The sequence below is a fragment of the Alexandromys fortis genome, unplaced genomic scaffold (genome assembly GCF_014885135.2).
Source record: "Alexandromys fortis isolate MF-2015 unplaced genomic scaffold, M_Fortis_MF-2015_v1.1 scaffold_7, whole genome shotgun sequence".
Taxonomy (NCBI): Eukaryota; Metazoa; Chordata; class Mammalia; order Rodentia; family Cricetidae; genus Alexandromys; species Alexandromys fortis.
Window position 1 is genome coordinate 7,492,228 of NW_026067920.1, and position 11,903 is coordinate 7,504,130.

General features: G+C 43.6%; 1 protein-coding gene across 3 annotated transcripts in view; it reads right to left on the minus strand.

The window, feature by feature from the left end:
• Nf2 (NF2, moesin-ezrin-radixin like (MERLIN) tumor suppressor) overlaps window positions 1-11,555 on the minus strand; it is a 95,563-nt gene extending 84,008 nt beyond the window's left edge. For 2 of the 3 annotated variants that reach the window (XM_050141002.1, XM_050141003.1), the window contains exon 1: window positions 11,030-11,553. In XM_050141002.1, coding sequence (XP_049996959.1) covers window positions 11,030-11,143 — 114 coding nt within the window. In that variant the 5' untranslated portion in view covers window positions 11,144-11,553. Of the gene's footprint in view, window positions 1-11,029 lie in introns of all 3 variants that reach the window. The other variant, XM_050141004.1, reaches the window with a different exon arrangement.
• Window positions 11,556-11,903: the final 348 nt, after the last annotated feature.

An 11,903-nucleotide genomic window follows, 5' to 3' on the forward strand; every position in this document is an offset into this window, starting at 1 on the left:
AAGGAGCAAGAGAGAACAAGGAGAGGAGGACATCAGGGGCCAGCCACCCAGTCAGCCACACAGTAAGAGTGAAATTTAAGATTTACAAATGTAAGAAAAGGAAAACACCCAGAAGCGAAAGGTAGATGGGATAATTTAAGCTGGCAAGAAAGTAATAGTAAGCCTCCATCCAACGTGTGATTTATGTGGGAGCTGGGTGGCAGGTGTCCAAAAAGAATAAAGAGTAAAAAAAAACCAATCTACAGATTCAACGCAGTGCCCAGCAAAATTCTTCAAAGACCTCGAAAGAACGGTACTCAACTTCATTTGGAAAAGTAAAAAACCCAGGATACCCTATCAGGGCCCGTGGCTCCGACAAAGAAAAGTATTTTCCCTAACTGGACCGGTACGGAGGCGTGAGAAATAACCAGACACAGCTTACACCATCTTCACAGAAGGGCATCTCAGGCTTCTCTCCATCCTGAATATCTACCTGCGTTTATTACCTCAAATATCTCTTAACACACACACACACACACACACACACACACACACCCTATAACCCAAGGGCAATAAAAGAACTTCTGACTTCTGGAGGCATCCCTGACTTCAAACTCTACTACAGAGCTACAGTACTGAAAACAGACTGTACAGACAGGAGGACCAATGGAACCGAATAGAAGACCCGGATATCAATCCACACATCTTCGAACACCTGATATTTGATAAAGAAGTGTAAGACTTTAAGACAATCCTGAAGCCATTTTTGACAATTCTGAATCTTCTCAGCCTCTGTGCCATAGTGCTTCCCCTCCTCCCCTGGGAACCAAGGACCTAACAGCTACACTCGCACGTACTCAGTTCCTGAACATTACCCATATACGTATGCTTTGGTTCAGTCCCCTGGGAAACGGGGTCAAAATGACCTCTTACCTCATCTGATCTGGCAACAGCTCTCCAGTCAATTATTGGTAATAGCCCTTTCAAATAAGCCAATCAGAATAGTCAAAGAACAACCCCCCCTTACTTCTGTGGCCCCTTTAAAAGTAGACTGTACCCGCTATTCAAGGTCCCTCGGCTTCCCGAATGCTGGGGGACCCTGTCATGACAGAATTAATAAAATCCTCATGCTTTTGCATCGGCTGTAGTGTGTGAGATGGTCTCTGGGGGCGACTCCTTCTCGGTGTTTGGACGCCAGAGTCCAACAGAAGCAAAAAATATCAAATGGAAAAAAGAAATCATATTTAACAAGTGGTGCTGGCATAACTGGATATCAACACGTAGAAAAATGAAGATAGACCCATATCTATCACCATGCACAAAACTCAAGTCCAAATGGATCAAAGACTTCAACATAAAGCCAGCCACACTGAACCTTATAGAAGACAAAGTGGGAAGTACACTTAAACGCATTGGCACAGGGAACCACTTCCTAAATATAACCCCAGCAGCACAGACACTGAGAGAAACAATTAATAAATGGGACCTCCTGAAACTTAAAGCTTCTGTAATGCAAACGACAGTCAACAAAACAGCAGCCTACAGAATGGGAAAAGATCTTCACCCACCCCACATCAGACAGAGGTCTGATCTCCAAAATATACAAAGAACTCAAGAAATTGAACACCAAAAGATCACATAATCCAATTTAAAAAAAAAAAATGGAGTACAGACCTAAACAGAGAACTCTCAACAGAGGAATCTAAAATGGCTGAAAGACACTTAAGGAAATGTTCAACATCTTTAGTCATCAGAGAAATGCAAATCAAAACAACTCTGAGATTACATCTTACACCTCTAAGAATAGCCAAGATCAAAAACATTGATGACAACTTATGCTGGAGAGGTTGTGAGGAAAAGGGAACACTTCCGCATTGCTGCTGGGAATGCAAGCTGGTACAGCCCCTTTAGATGTCAGTGTGGAGATTTCTTAGAAAATTAGGAAACAGCCTTCCTCAAGACCCTGTAATACCACTTTTGGGTATATATCTAAAGGATGCTCAATCGTGCCACAAGGACATGTGCTCAACTATGTTCATAGCAGCTTTGTTTGTCATAGCCAGAACCTGGAAACAACCTAAATGCCCCTCGATCGAAGAATGGAGAAGAAAAATGTGGTACATTTACACAATGGAGTACTACACAGCAGAAAAAAATAACAACAGCTTGAGTTTTGCAGGAAAATGGATGGAGCTAGAAAACATTATTTTGAGTGAGGTAACCCAGACACAGAAAGACAATTATCACATGTACTCACTCATAGGTGGTTTTTAAACATAAAGCAAAGAAAGCCAGCCTACAAACCACAATCCCAGAGAACTTAGACAACAATAGGGACTCTAAGAGAGACTTACGTAGATCTACATGGGAAGTAGAAAATATAAGACAACAAGATCTCCTGAGTAAATCGGGAGCATGGAGACCCTGGGAGAGGGTGGAAGGGGGGAAAGGAGAGGCAGGGAGGGGAGCAGAGTGTAGAGCTCAATAAATATCAATTAAAAAAAAAGAAAGAAAAAAAATAGCAGCCACCCTCCTGTTTTTTTTTTTCTCCCAATAAATGTCTTGTATGAGGTTCATTGTGGTATTCCTTGGCTCCCAGCTGCCAGATTACATATTGCCCATAGTAGTTTTGATCTTATTTGTTTTTCAGCACTGGGAATGGAATCTGGAGCCTTACACATGCTGAATACACACTCTAACCTTCAGCTTCAAGAACATTTTCATTACTTCAAGAAGAAACTTCATATCCTAAAGTTAAAATACCCCTAAACTCCCATTCACTTTTTGAGTCCTGAGCAACCATTAATCTATAATCTATCTCCATTAATATCCTACTCTAGATTTTCCATGGATGGAATTACATGTTCTCCTGTGACTCCTGTTTTAAAGGTCTGTTGAAACATGTATTGATACGTCATTCCATTTTATTGCCAAATCATATCCCATAGAATGCATAAGCTATCTGCTGGTAGACAGCAGCTGTTTTCACTTCCTGGCTATTGTGAATAATTCAGCCATGAGTTTCTCTGTGAACACATTATTTCTGTCTGATGGGTCTATGAGTAGGACTGCTAGAAACTATGCTTAGGGTGAGGAACCACCACACGATTTTTCACAATGGCTTTCTCCACATTCACAGCAACACTACATAACTTTTCATTCCTGGAATCTTACTGCCCTTTGCAGTAAAGTTCTCATTGTGTTGCTTCTGATTTACACTTTCTGATGATTGATGACACTGAGTATCCCTTCTTGTGTTTACTGGCTATGTATCTTCATTAGAAAAAGGTCTATTTCGGTCTTATGTCTATTTATTAAATGGGTTGTCTTTTGATTATTGAAATATAAGAATTATTTATAAGTCTAGAGAGATGACTTGGCACTTATTAGCACTGGCTGCTCCTCCAGAGGACCCGATTCAATTCCCAGCACCCACACAGCAGCTCACAACTGCCTGTAACTCCAGCTCCATGAGTTCCGACACTTTTACACAGATACACATGCAGGCAAAACACCAATGCACATAAAAATAAAAAGAAATTTAAAAAGAGTTATGTTTCAGATGTAAGTCTGAATTAGCTTTCTTGTTGCAATAAAAAGCAAATCACAGAGTTTGTTCTGACCCACAGTTTGAGAGGATAGTCTATTATGGCAGGGAAGGTGTGGTGGCAAGGTCACTATTAGACAGCTGCTCATACTATAGGAAGCGAAGAGAGATTCTTACATTCAGCTTCCTTTATCCTTTTTATTCAGTCTGACCGGAGTCTATGCGATGATACCATCCACATTCAGAGTGCGGCTTCCCTTTTCAATTAAAACTTTCTGGAAACATACTCAGATATTTTGGGGGTATGATATGGGAGTGTCATATCAATCTGTTGATTTCATTGGCTGAGCAATAAAGAAACTGCTTGGCTGGCCCTCATAGATTAAAGCATAGATGGGAGGAGAAAACAGAATAGGATGCTGGGCGGAAGAGGAAGTGAGGTCAGACTCTGCTCTGCTTACAGACAGACCCGACAGCTCTGCTGGAGCAGAGACGCCATGCTCAGCTCTCCCAGGCAACTCCAACCCACGATGGACTTAGGCTAGAATCTTCCCGGTAAGCGCACCTTGGGGTGCTTACACACATCATTAGAAATGGGCTAGTCCAGGTGCGAGAATTAGCCTGTAAGGGCTAGAGTTCATGGGCCAAGCAGTTCTTAAATGAATACAGTTTGTGTGTTGTTATTTCGGGCATGAGCTAGCCAAGCAGCCGGGGTAAGAGCTGACGGAATGTTAGATAGGGTCTCAACATGTAACTTTGGCTGTTCTGTAGGTCAAACTGGGCTTGAACTCACAGAGAACCATCTGCCTCTGTGACTGCTGGGATCGAAGGCTCAAGTATGTTTCTCTGGTGACTCTAAATCCAGTCAAGTTGACACTGATGAACAATCATCACGAAGTCCCTTCTCAACTATACCATTTGTTACTTTTTCTCTTCATTTAACTCTGCCCTTTGAAGCACAAAAGTTTTACATTTCAATTAAGTCTATTTTTTAATGTATGTAATTAAATCTATTTTTAATGTAATGTCATGTGGGGGGTACAGTGTGTATGTGTGTATACATGTGTGCCAGTGCACTGACCTGTGTCCAATGTCCTCTTCAAATTATGCTTCACCTTTTTTTTTTTTGTTTTGGAGACAGAATCTCTCACTGAACCTAGAGCTCAATAACTGGCTGGCCACAAAGCGCCAAGACTTACACATCTCTACCGTGTTCTGACTGCCAAGTGCATTGTACACATGTGCTGCACATATATACCCACATGAAAAACACTCATAAAGTAAATTTAAACTTTTAATTTTTTTAAACATTTCCTACTTCAGGCACTGGTGGCACACGTCTTTAATCCCAGCATTTGGGAGGCAGAGGCAGGCGGATCTCCATGAGTCGAGGCCAGCCTGGTCTACAAGAGCTAGTTCCAGGACAGGCACCAAAAACTACAGAGAAACCCTGTCTCAAAAATTAAAAAAAAAAATAAATAATAAAAATAACCATTTCCTTTAGGGTGTGTGTACACGTTGGTCTATATGTATATTTGTGTGGAGGCTGGAGGATAACTTGCTGCAACTCATTCTCTCCTTAACACTGTGTGAGTTCCAGGATCAAACTCAGCTTTCAGACTTGGCAGCAAGAACCTCATCTGCCCATTGATCTTACCATTTTAAATGAAACACATTTAAAATTTTATTGATGCCAGGTGTGTTGTGGTGTACACCTTTAATCCCAGCACTCAAGAGGCAGAGGCAGGCGGATCTCTGTGAGTTCGAGACCAGCCTGGTCTATAAGAGCTAGTTCCAGGACAGGCTCCAAAGCTACAGAGAAACCCTGTCTCCAAAAACAACAACAACAAAATAGGTAAGGTATTTCATGCCTTTAATCCCAGTATTTGGAAATCAGAGGTAAATGGATTTGAGTTCAAGGTCAGTTTCCTCTGCAGAGCAGAGGCTACACAGAGAAACCCTGTCTCAAAAAATGAAAACAAACCCAAACCAAATAAATAAATTTTCATAACCTTTTTCTTTTTTAAAGAAAGATTCATTGTTTTGTGTATGAGTATACTGTCTGCATGTAGAATGCCACAAGAATGCAATGCCCACGGAGGTCAGAGAGGACATCAGATCCCCTGGTACTGGAGTTACAGTTCTGAGCAGACATATGGGTGTGGGAACCAATCCTGGAATTCTGGGTCCTTTGAAAGAGCAACAAGTGCTCTTAACTACTCAGCCTCTAGGTCCTGCGTTCATATTTTTAAATCTACTAAAAGTAGCAGCTCTGGAGCTTATCATATAATCTTGACTTATCAAAACCAACTTCAGGTTTACATTAGTTCACTTTAAGTGATCCAGAAATGTTCTAATGTGGTATTAGTATAGACATATATCAAATCTACATACACACTAATTCATTATTACAGCTATTCTGTAGTCATTTCCTTAACCCATTATAGCTTTGTTTCAACACATTTCTTCTGTTATTGTTACCAAATGTGTTATACATAAAATACATATTCTATGTTTAACATTACAAGCACGTAAACATTTTTAATCAGTTAAGGAGAAAATTATGTGCTTACAGCATCTTATATGATTGCCTTTACTATTTTCTTATGCACATTTGAATTACTGAGGTCTCTTGCTTTCAGCCTGAAGAACCCCTTAGTCCCCTGTAAGGTAGGTTTTTGAGCAACAAATCCTCCCGGTTCTTGGTTATCTCATCTTCACCACACTGAAATGACTAACCTATATCCAACTTTATCAGATCTAATTCTTAGCTGACTTCTTTCTTCTGACAGTCCAAATTTATAACTGGAGTTCTTCTATTGAATATTTTATTCTAGCTATTGGACTTTTCAACTCTAGAACTTTCATTTGACTCTCTTTTATAATTTCTCTCTTTAGTGACATCCATTTGATTTGGCAGTATCCTGTTGCCTTATTTTACTACTCTGTGCTTCCCTTAAGTTCTGGGAATATATTTATAATGGCTAAATCTTGTGTGTGTGTGTGTGCATTCAAGAGTGTGTGCTTGTACAGGGATGTGTACTTGTGTGGTGCACATGGAAATGTGGAAGCCTTAGGTCAAAATCAAGTGTCTTCCACTATTACTCTCTACTTTTGAGTGACAAGGTCACTCACTGACACTAGAGCTCAATGATTCAGTTAAACTGGCTGGCCAGCAAGCTCCAGAGATCTTCCACTCTCCAGCACAGCTTTTAGATGGGTGTTTAAGATCAAAGCTCAGATTCTCATACTTGCATGGCAAGCAGTTTAAAGACTGAACAATCTACCCTAAAGCCTTTTTTTGTTACCTCCGACCCCTGTTCCTCTCACAGGGACTTCTGTAGCTAGCTTCCCATACCCACCTCCTCTTCCTTCCTTGTACTGGTCATATTTTCCCGTTTCTTTGCGTATCTCAAAGTTTTTGATGTTTTGGACATTTCAGTTAATATATTTTAGTGATTCTGGGTACAGATGCCCTAACCAGGGCTTTTATTTGGTGGGGGAAGGGCAGCACTCTGTCCTTGTGTTTTTGAGACAGGACTTGCTCTGTAACTCAGGCTGGCCTTGACTGCTCCATTCCCCTCCCCTCAGTCTTGAAAGAGCTAAGATTACAGACACAGACCATCAAATCCAACTTCAAGACTTACCATTTACTTATTTGTCTTGTGGCTGGCTGGATGACTTTAACAAAATCTATTTATCTCACAGTGTGAAGGCCTGAGACTTTTCCTCACAGGGAGGTGTTTATTTGGGTAGTGAACCTTGAATGACATGGCTTTAGTCTTCCCTTTCCATGACCATCTAGCTAGCTGTTAAATTCTAATTGTGCCTTGTTTTTCTAATTATGAAACAATGCCCTGGGGCACAACCTGTATACAAACTAGCCTACTGATTGCTGGTTACTCTAAGGGAGCTGCTGAGGTAAATGTTTGATCTCTATTCTTACCTAAGAAGAGTTCCCTAATAATTTCTTGCAAACTGGAAAACATGCAGCCTAGGCTGTGTCTTTATGAAATCCTAGTACTCACTAAAACCTAGTACTCTCAAGACTGTCTTCAGGCATGAACTTTCCCACTGTGTTTCAGGTTGTCGGACCCTGAAGTCCATCTACTAGCAGGACTCACCCCAAGAGACCACTCTCACACCACAGCTGATGTAAAAGCAAGAGAATTTAATTCTGTCGCAACAGGGTCTTTCAGCATTCGAGAAGCCAAAAGACCCCAAATAGCTGGTATAGGCTACTTTTAAAGTAAAAAGCCATAGAAACAAGGGGGGGGGGGGACTCATCTGAGGCATGGCGAGAGAGTGGTTGCTAGATGAGGCGAGGTAAGAGGGAAACATCTGTGAGTCATCCTAACCGTATCCTAGGAACTGAGTCAGTATCCCCTAACCAAGGCCGAGGAACTGAGTCAAAGTCTAAGGGTTATCTTGCCCCAATTCCAATAACTGAGTTCTATTTGGAGAACATTCACAAGGACTCAGGGAGATGGGAAGTTCCCAACATTCCAGTATGTGCATGTGTAGTTGTTAGGTCTTTGGTTCCCAGGGGAATAAGGGAGCACTACTGCTGAGAGGCCTCAGACTTGTCCTAGAGTTTTTCAAAGTGAAGTTATGTCTTCTGGGATAAGATTAGGACAATCTGGGTTTTGTCTGTTTGTTGGTTTGGTGCTAGGGGTTTAATCTGGTCCACTTGCATCAGCTTTATTAGAGCTATCCCCCCCTAGTCAACAACTCTGTTTAAGTCCTGCTCCCTCCATTCCTCAGGCAAAATCTGAACCAGGACTCTGGAGATGGGGAAAGGGATAATGGCAAGCTTTTCTCTGTCCCTTTCCCCACCAATTACAGGACCGAGTTTTTGGTGGAAAAAAACACAACAGGGTGAGGTTTCAACTTGCCTTTTCTGAGGTCAATAACTGCCTCACAAGTCAAGGTCAAGGAAAGAGCAGTTTGGTCTTAAACCTTTTGAGTATGCCACACCCTGTTCCACAGGTAGGGATTGGGTAGAAAAAGGTGGCTCCACTCTCTAGGACACCTTCCTAAGACTCAGTCAGCCTCAGCAACAAGGATGGAGCCTATCTAACTCATCCGAAGGGGGAAAGAGCACTGCCAGTCTTGAAGTCTTTACTCAAACTACTGCCTCTCACCTTATTGAATTTCCACTGATTTCTTGCTGTAGCAGTTGTTCACCCTTACAACTATTTCCAAAGCATGTTTTCAAAAGAATGTTCTCGGCTGGGTGGTGGTGGCGCACGCCTTTAATCCCAGCACTCGGGAGGCAGAGGCAGGCGGATCTCTGTGAGTTCGAGACCAGCCTGGTCTACAAGAGCTAGTTCCAGGACAGGCTCCAAAACCACAGAGAAACCCTGTCTCGAAAAACCAAAAAAAAAAAAAAAAAGAATGTTCTCTAGTTTTGAAGTAGAATATATCAGTGGAGCTCCTGATACAGTCAGCTAAAACCAAAGCTTAGGAGCTGAGTGGTTTGTTCCAACAGTTCCAAGAGCCTGTAAAGCTGAAATGATTGACTACTACACAGCCGTGTGTACAAACAATCTGGTAACTCCTGACTTACTGTCACTCCTACTAATGTTGCTGGATAACAAATACTAAATTAAGTACCATCCTGGCTAAAAGCTTAGTCTAAAGCTCAAAATCTTGAGGCACTCTACATATGTAAGAAGGAAGGAAATATTAAAGGTTTTTTTCCACATTTTTTTTTTTTTGGTTTTGATTTTTCAAGACAGGGTTTCTCTGTGTAGCCATGGCTTGACTGTTCTGCAACCATTTTGTAGACCACCCTGGCCTCAAACTCACAGAGATCCACCTGTTGCTACTTCTGAAAGCATCACCACCGCCCCTTTCAGAGGCTATTGCCACATTCTATAGCCCACACTAGACTTGAACTCTCACGATTCTCTGGCTCAGTCTCCTAAGCACTGGGTTTCCAGGTGTGAGCTGACGCACCTGGCCAAAAATATTTCAACAAAATGTTAAACAATAAAAATTAAAAAGTTAAATAAGATGGGGGTAATATCAACCAATCAAACAATTCTTTCTTTCATCGGATACCAGCTGAGTGTCCTTTAATTCAATGCTGACACACTACTTGGAATGTTAAATCTCATGGGTTAAAGTATCAGTCACACAAGTTGGCCTCCTGTGTCTGATGCCAAGCACAGGCTTCTGACTAGCAACAAACTGAGGTGCCACACTCCCTCTTTGGGTTCAGTTTGTTTAGTAGAGCACCTCACACTCATATTTACCTATTTTTTTAATCAGGGATATTACAAAGGACACAAGATATTACCAGCTTTCTTAAATGCAAAAAGCAAGGCGTGTGGGAAAGGGTGTAGAGTGTAGAGTTGTATGCCCACTCCTAGTACACATGTTCAGATGGAAGCTCTCTAAACACCTTCCTTTTGGGAGTTTATGGAGGCTTATTATAAAGGCATTATTGATTAAATCACTAGCTTTTGGTGATCAATCTAACCATCAATCCCATCTTGAGTGAAGAATTGAGAAGTCCCAACCTTAAGGATGCTAACTTTTCTGGCAACCAAGCTGAATCCTAAACTAAAGCCAACTTATTAGCACGCAAGAAGACACTTATTACTCTGGACATTCAAGAAGCAATGGGCCAGGAAACCAGATTGAATATATTCCAGGGTCATAATCCTGACTGATTTTTTTTTGGTTGTTTTGTTTTTTGAGAGTTAAATGTATAAATGTCTGTGGATATAACCCAGTGATGGAGTGCCTGCACAGCACACACACACACACACACACACACGCTTTCAACAGATGATAGCTATTATTACCATGTTAGAAACTACGGAAAGTAAACGTAAGTCACTCTTTCCTCAGAGTTTTTCCTAGAAACTTTAAAGTTTTGGACAGGAAAAAGTACAAACTTTCAACAAAACTAGGTGCAACTTTTTGGTCTTTTGTTTTTTGAGACATGGTTTCTCTGTAGTTTTGGAGTCTATACCGAAACTAGCTCTATAGACCAAGCTGGCCTCAAACTCACAGAGATCCGCCTGCCTCTGCCTCCCAAGTGCTGGGATTAAAGGCATGCACCACCACTGCCCGGCTAGATGTAATTTTTAAGATCTAGCGTACATAATAATTCCCAATGAAAAACTCCCTGGAATACTAAACGCAAACCCTACACACTGTAAACTAGTGTGTTACTATGGAAGATTCCAGTTTTTTCCAATAACAAATGAATGAAAATAACTTTCAAGAAGTGCCAAACCCAAGAGACCCACGTTTTGTTTTTAAAAGGCAACAACTAGCTTTAACTTGTGATCTGGGCCTAGAAAGTCCTTTCCGGTTCTGACCATCTCCACCCTTGCCCAGAGATGGTATCTACAGAATCCCTCAAGCTTCCACCTCGACTGTCACCGCAGCCAGGGCGCCCCGTGGGTGGAGACGCGCACTCCGGCCGGACAGGCAGGGATTCCGCGGCTCTCCGCTCATAGTCCGTCGGGACTGGCGGCCGGTTACCTCGCAATTGAACTCCATCTCGGCGTCCATGGTGACGATCCTCACAGTGAATGTCTTGGGCTGCTTCCTCTTGAGCGAGCTGAAGCTCATGCGGGAAGCGATGGCTCCAGCCATGGCGCAGGGGTCTGGCCTGGGACCCTCTCACCCCTAGGCTCTGGGTCTATTAGCCCCCCTGGAGGAGCTGCACAGGCCTCAGGGCCACCATGGTGGCCGGCTGGCCGGCCCGAGACAGACCTAGGCTGCGTGGGTCCCCAGCGGCCACCATGGGCCGCGAGGACCCGGCCCTCGGAGTGGAGAGGCGAGTTAAGGGACAGTCTCTGACGGCAGCAGAGACGGGACGCGGGCAGGAGCGGGCGCGGCCCGGCGCTCGGAGCTTCGGGCTGGGGACGCCCGGGGACGCCCCTTGGGCTGGAATCCTAGACGGCTGCGGCGCGGACGCCGCGCGCCTCTCAGCGGCCCGACGGGGGTCGCGGGGCCGCGCAGGAGTCGGGAGCGCACGCACGCGTGCTCGTCTGTCACTCCGCGCGCCCTCGGGAAGAGTCCTCCACCAACCCCCACCTCCGCGACCCGCCGGGCCCCGCCCCGCCCTCAGGCCGCTCAGAACGCTACACAAGGATGCAACCTAACACATCTCAGAGGCTATGATTGGCTGAAGTGCCAAGGAAGGCGGGACTTCCTCTCCGTCCCGCCTCCTCCAGGGCCACTTCACCAATTGAAAGTTGCACTGAGCCTGGGGCGCGGGGTTGTGCTCGGCGTTGAGTGGCTAGAGAGGCGGTCACTCCGAACGCTTTTGTTCGTAAAGCGTACGCCTACTCTAGCAAGACTGGTGGAGAAGCGCAGGTGGCGCCTTTCCCGGGAAACGTGTGGAAGCTCG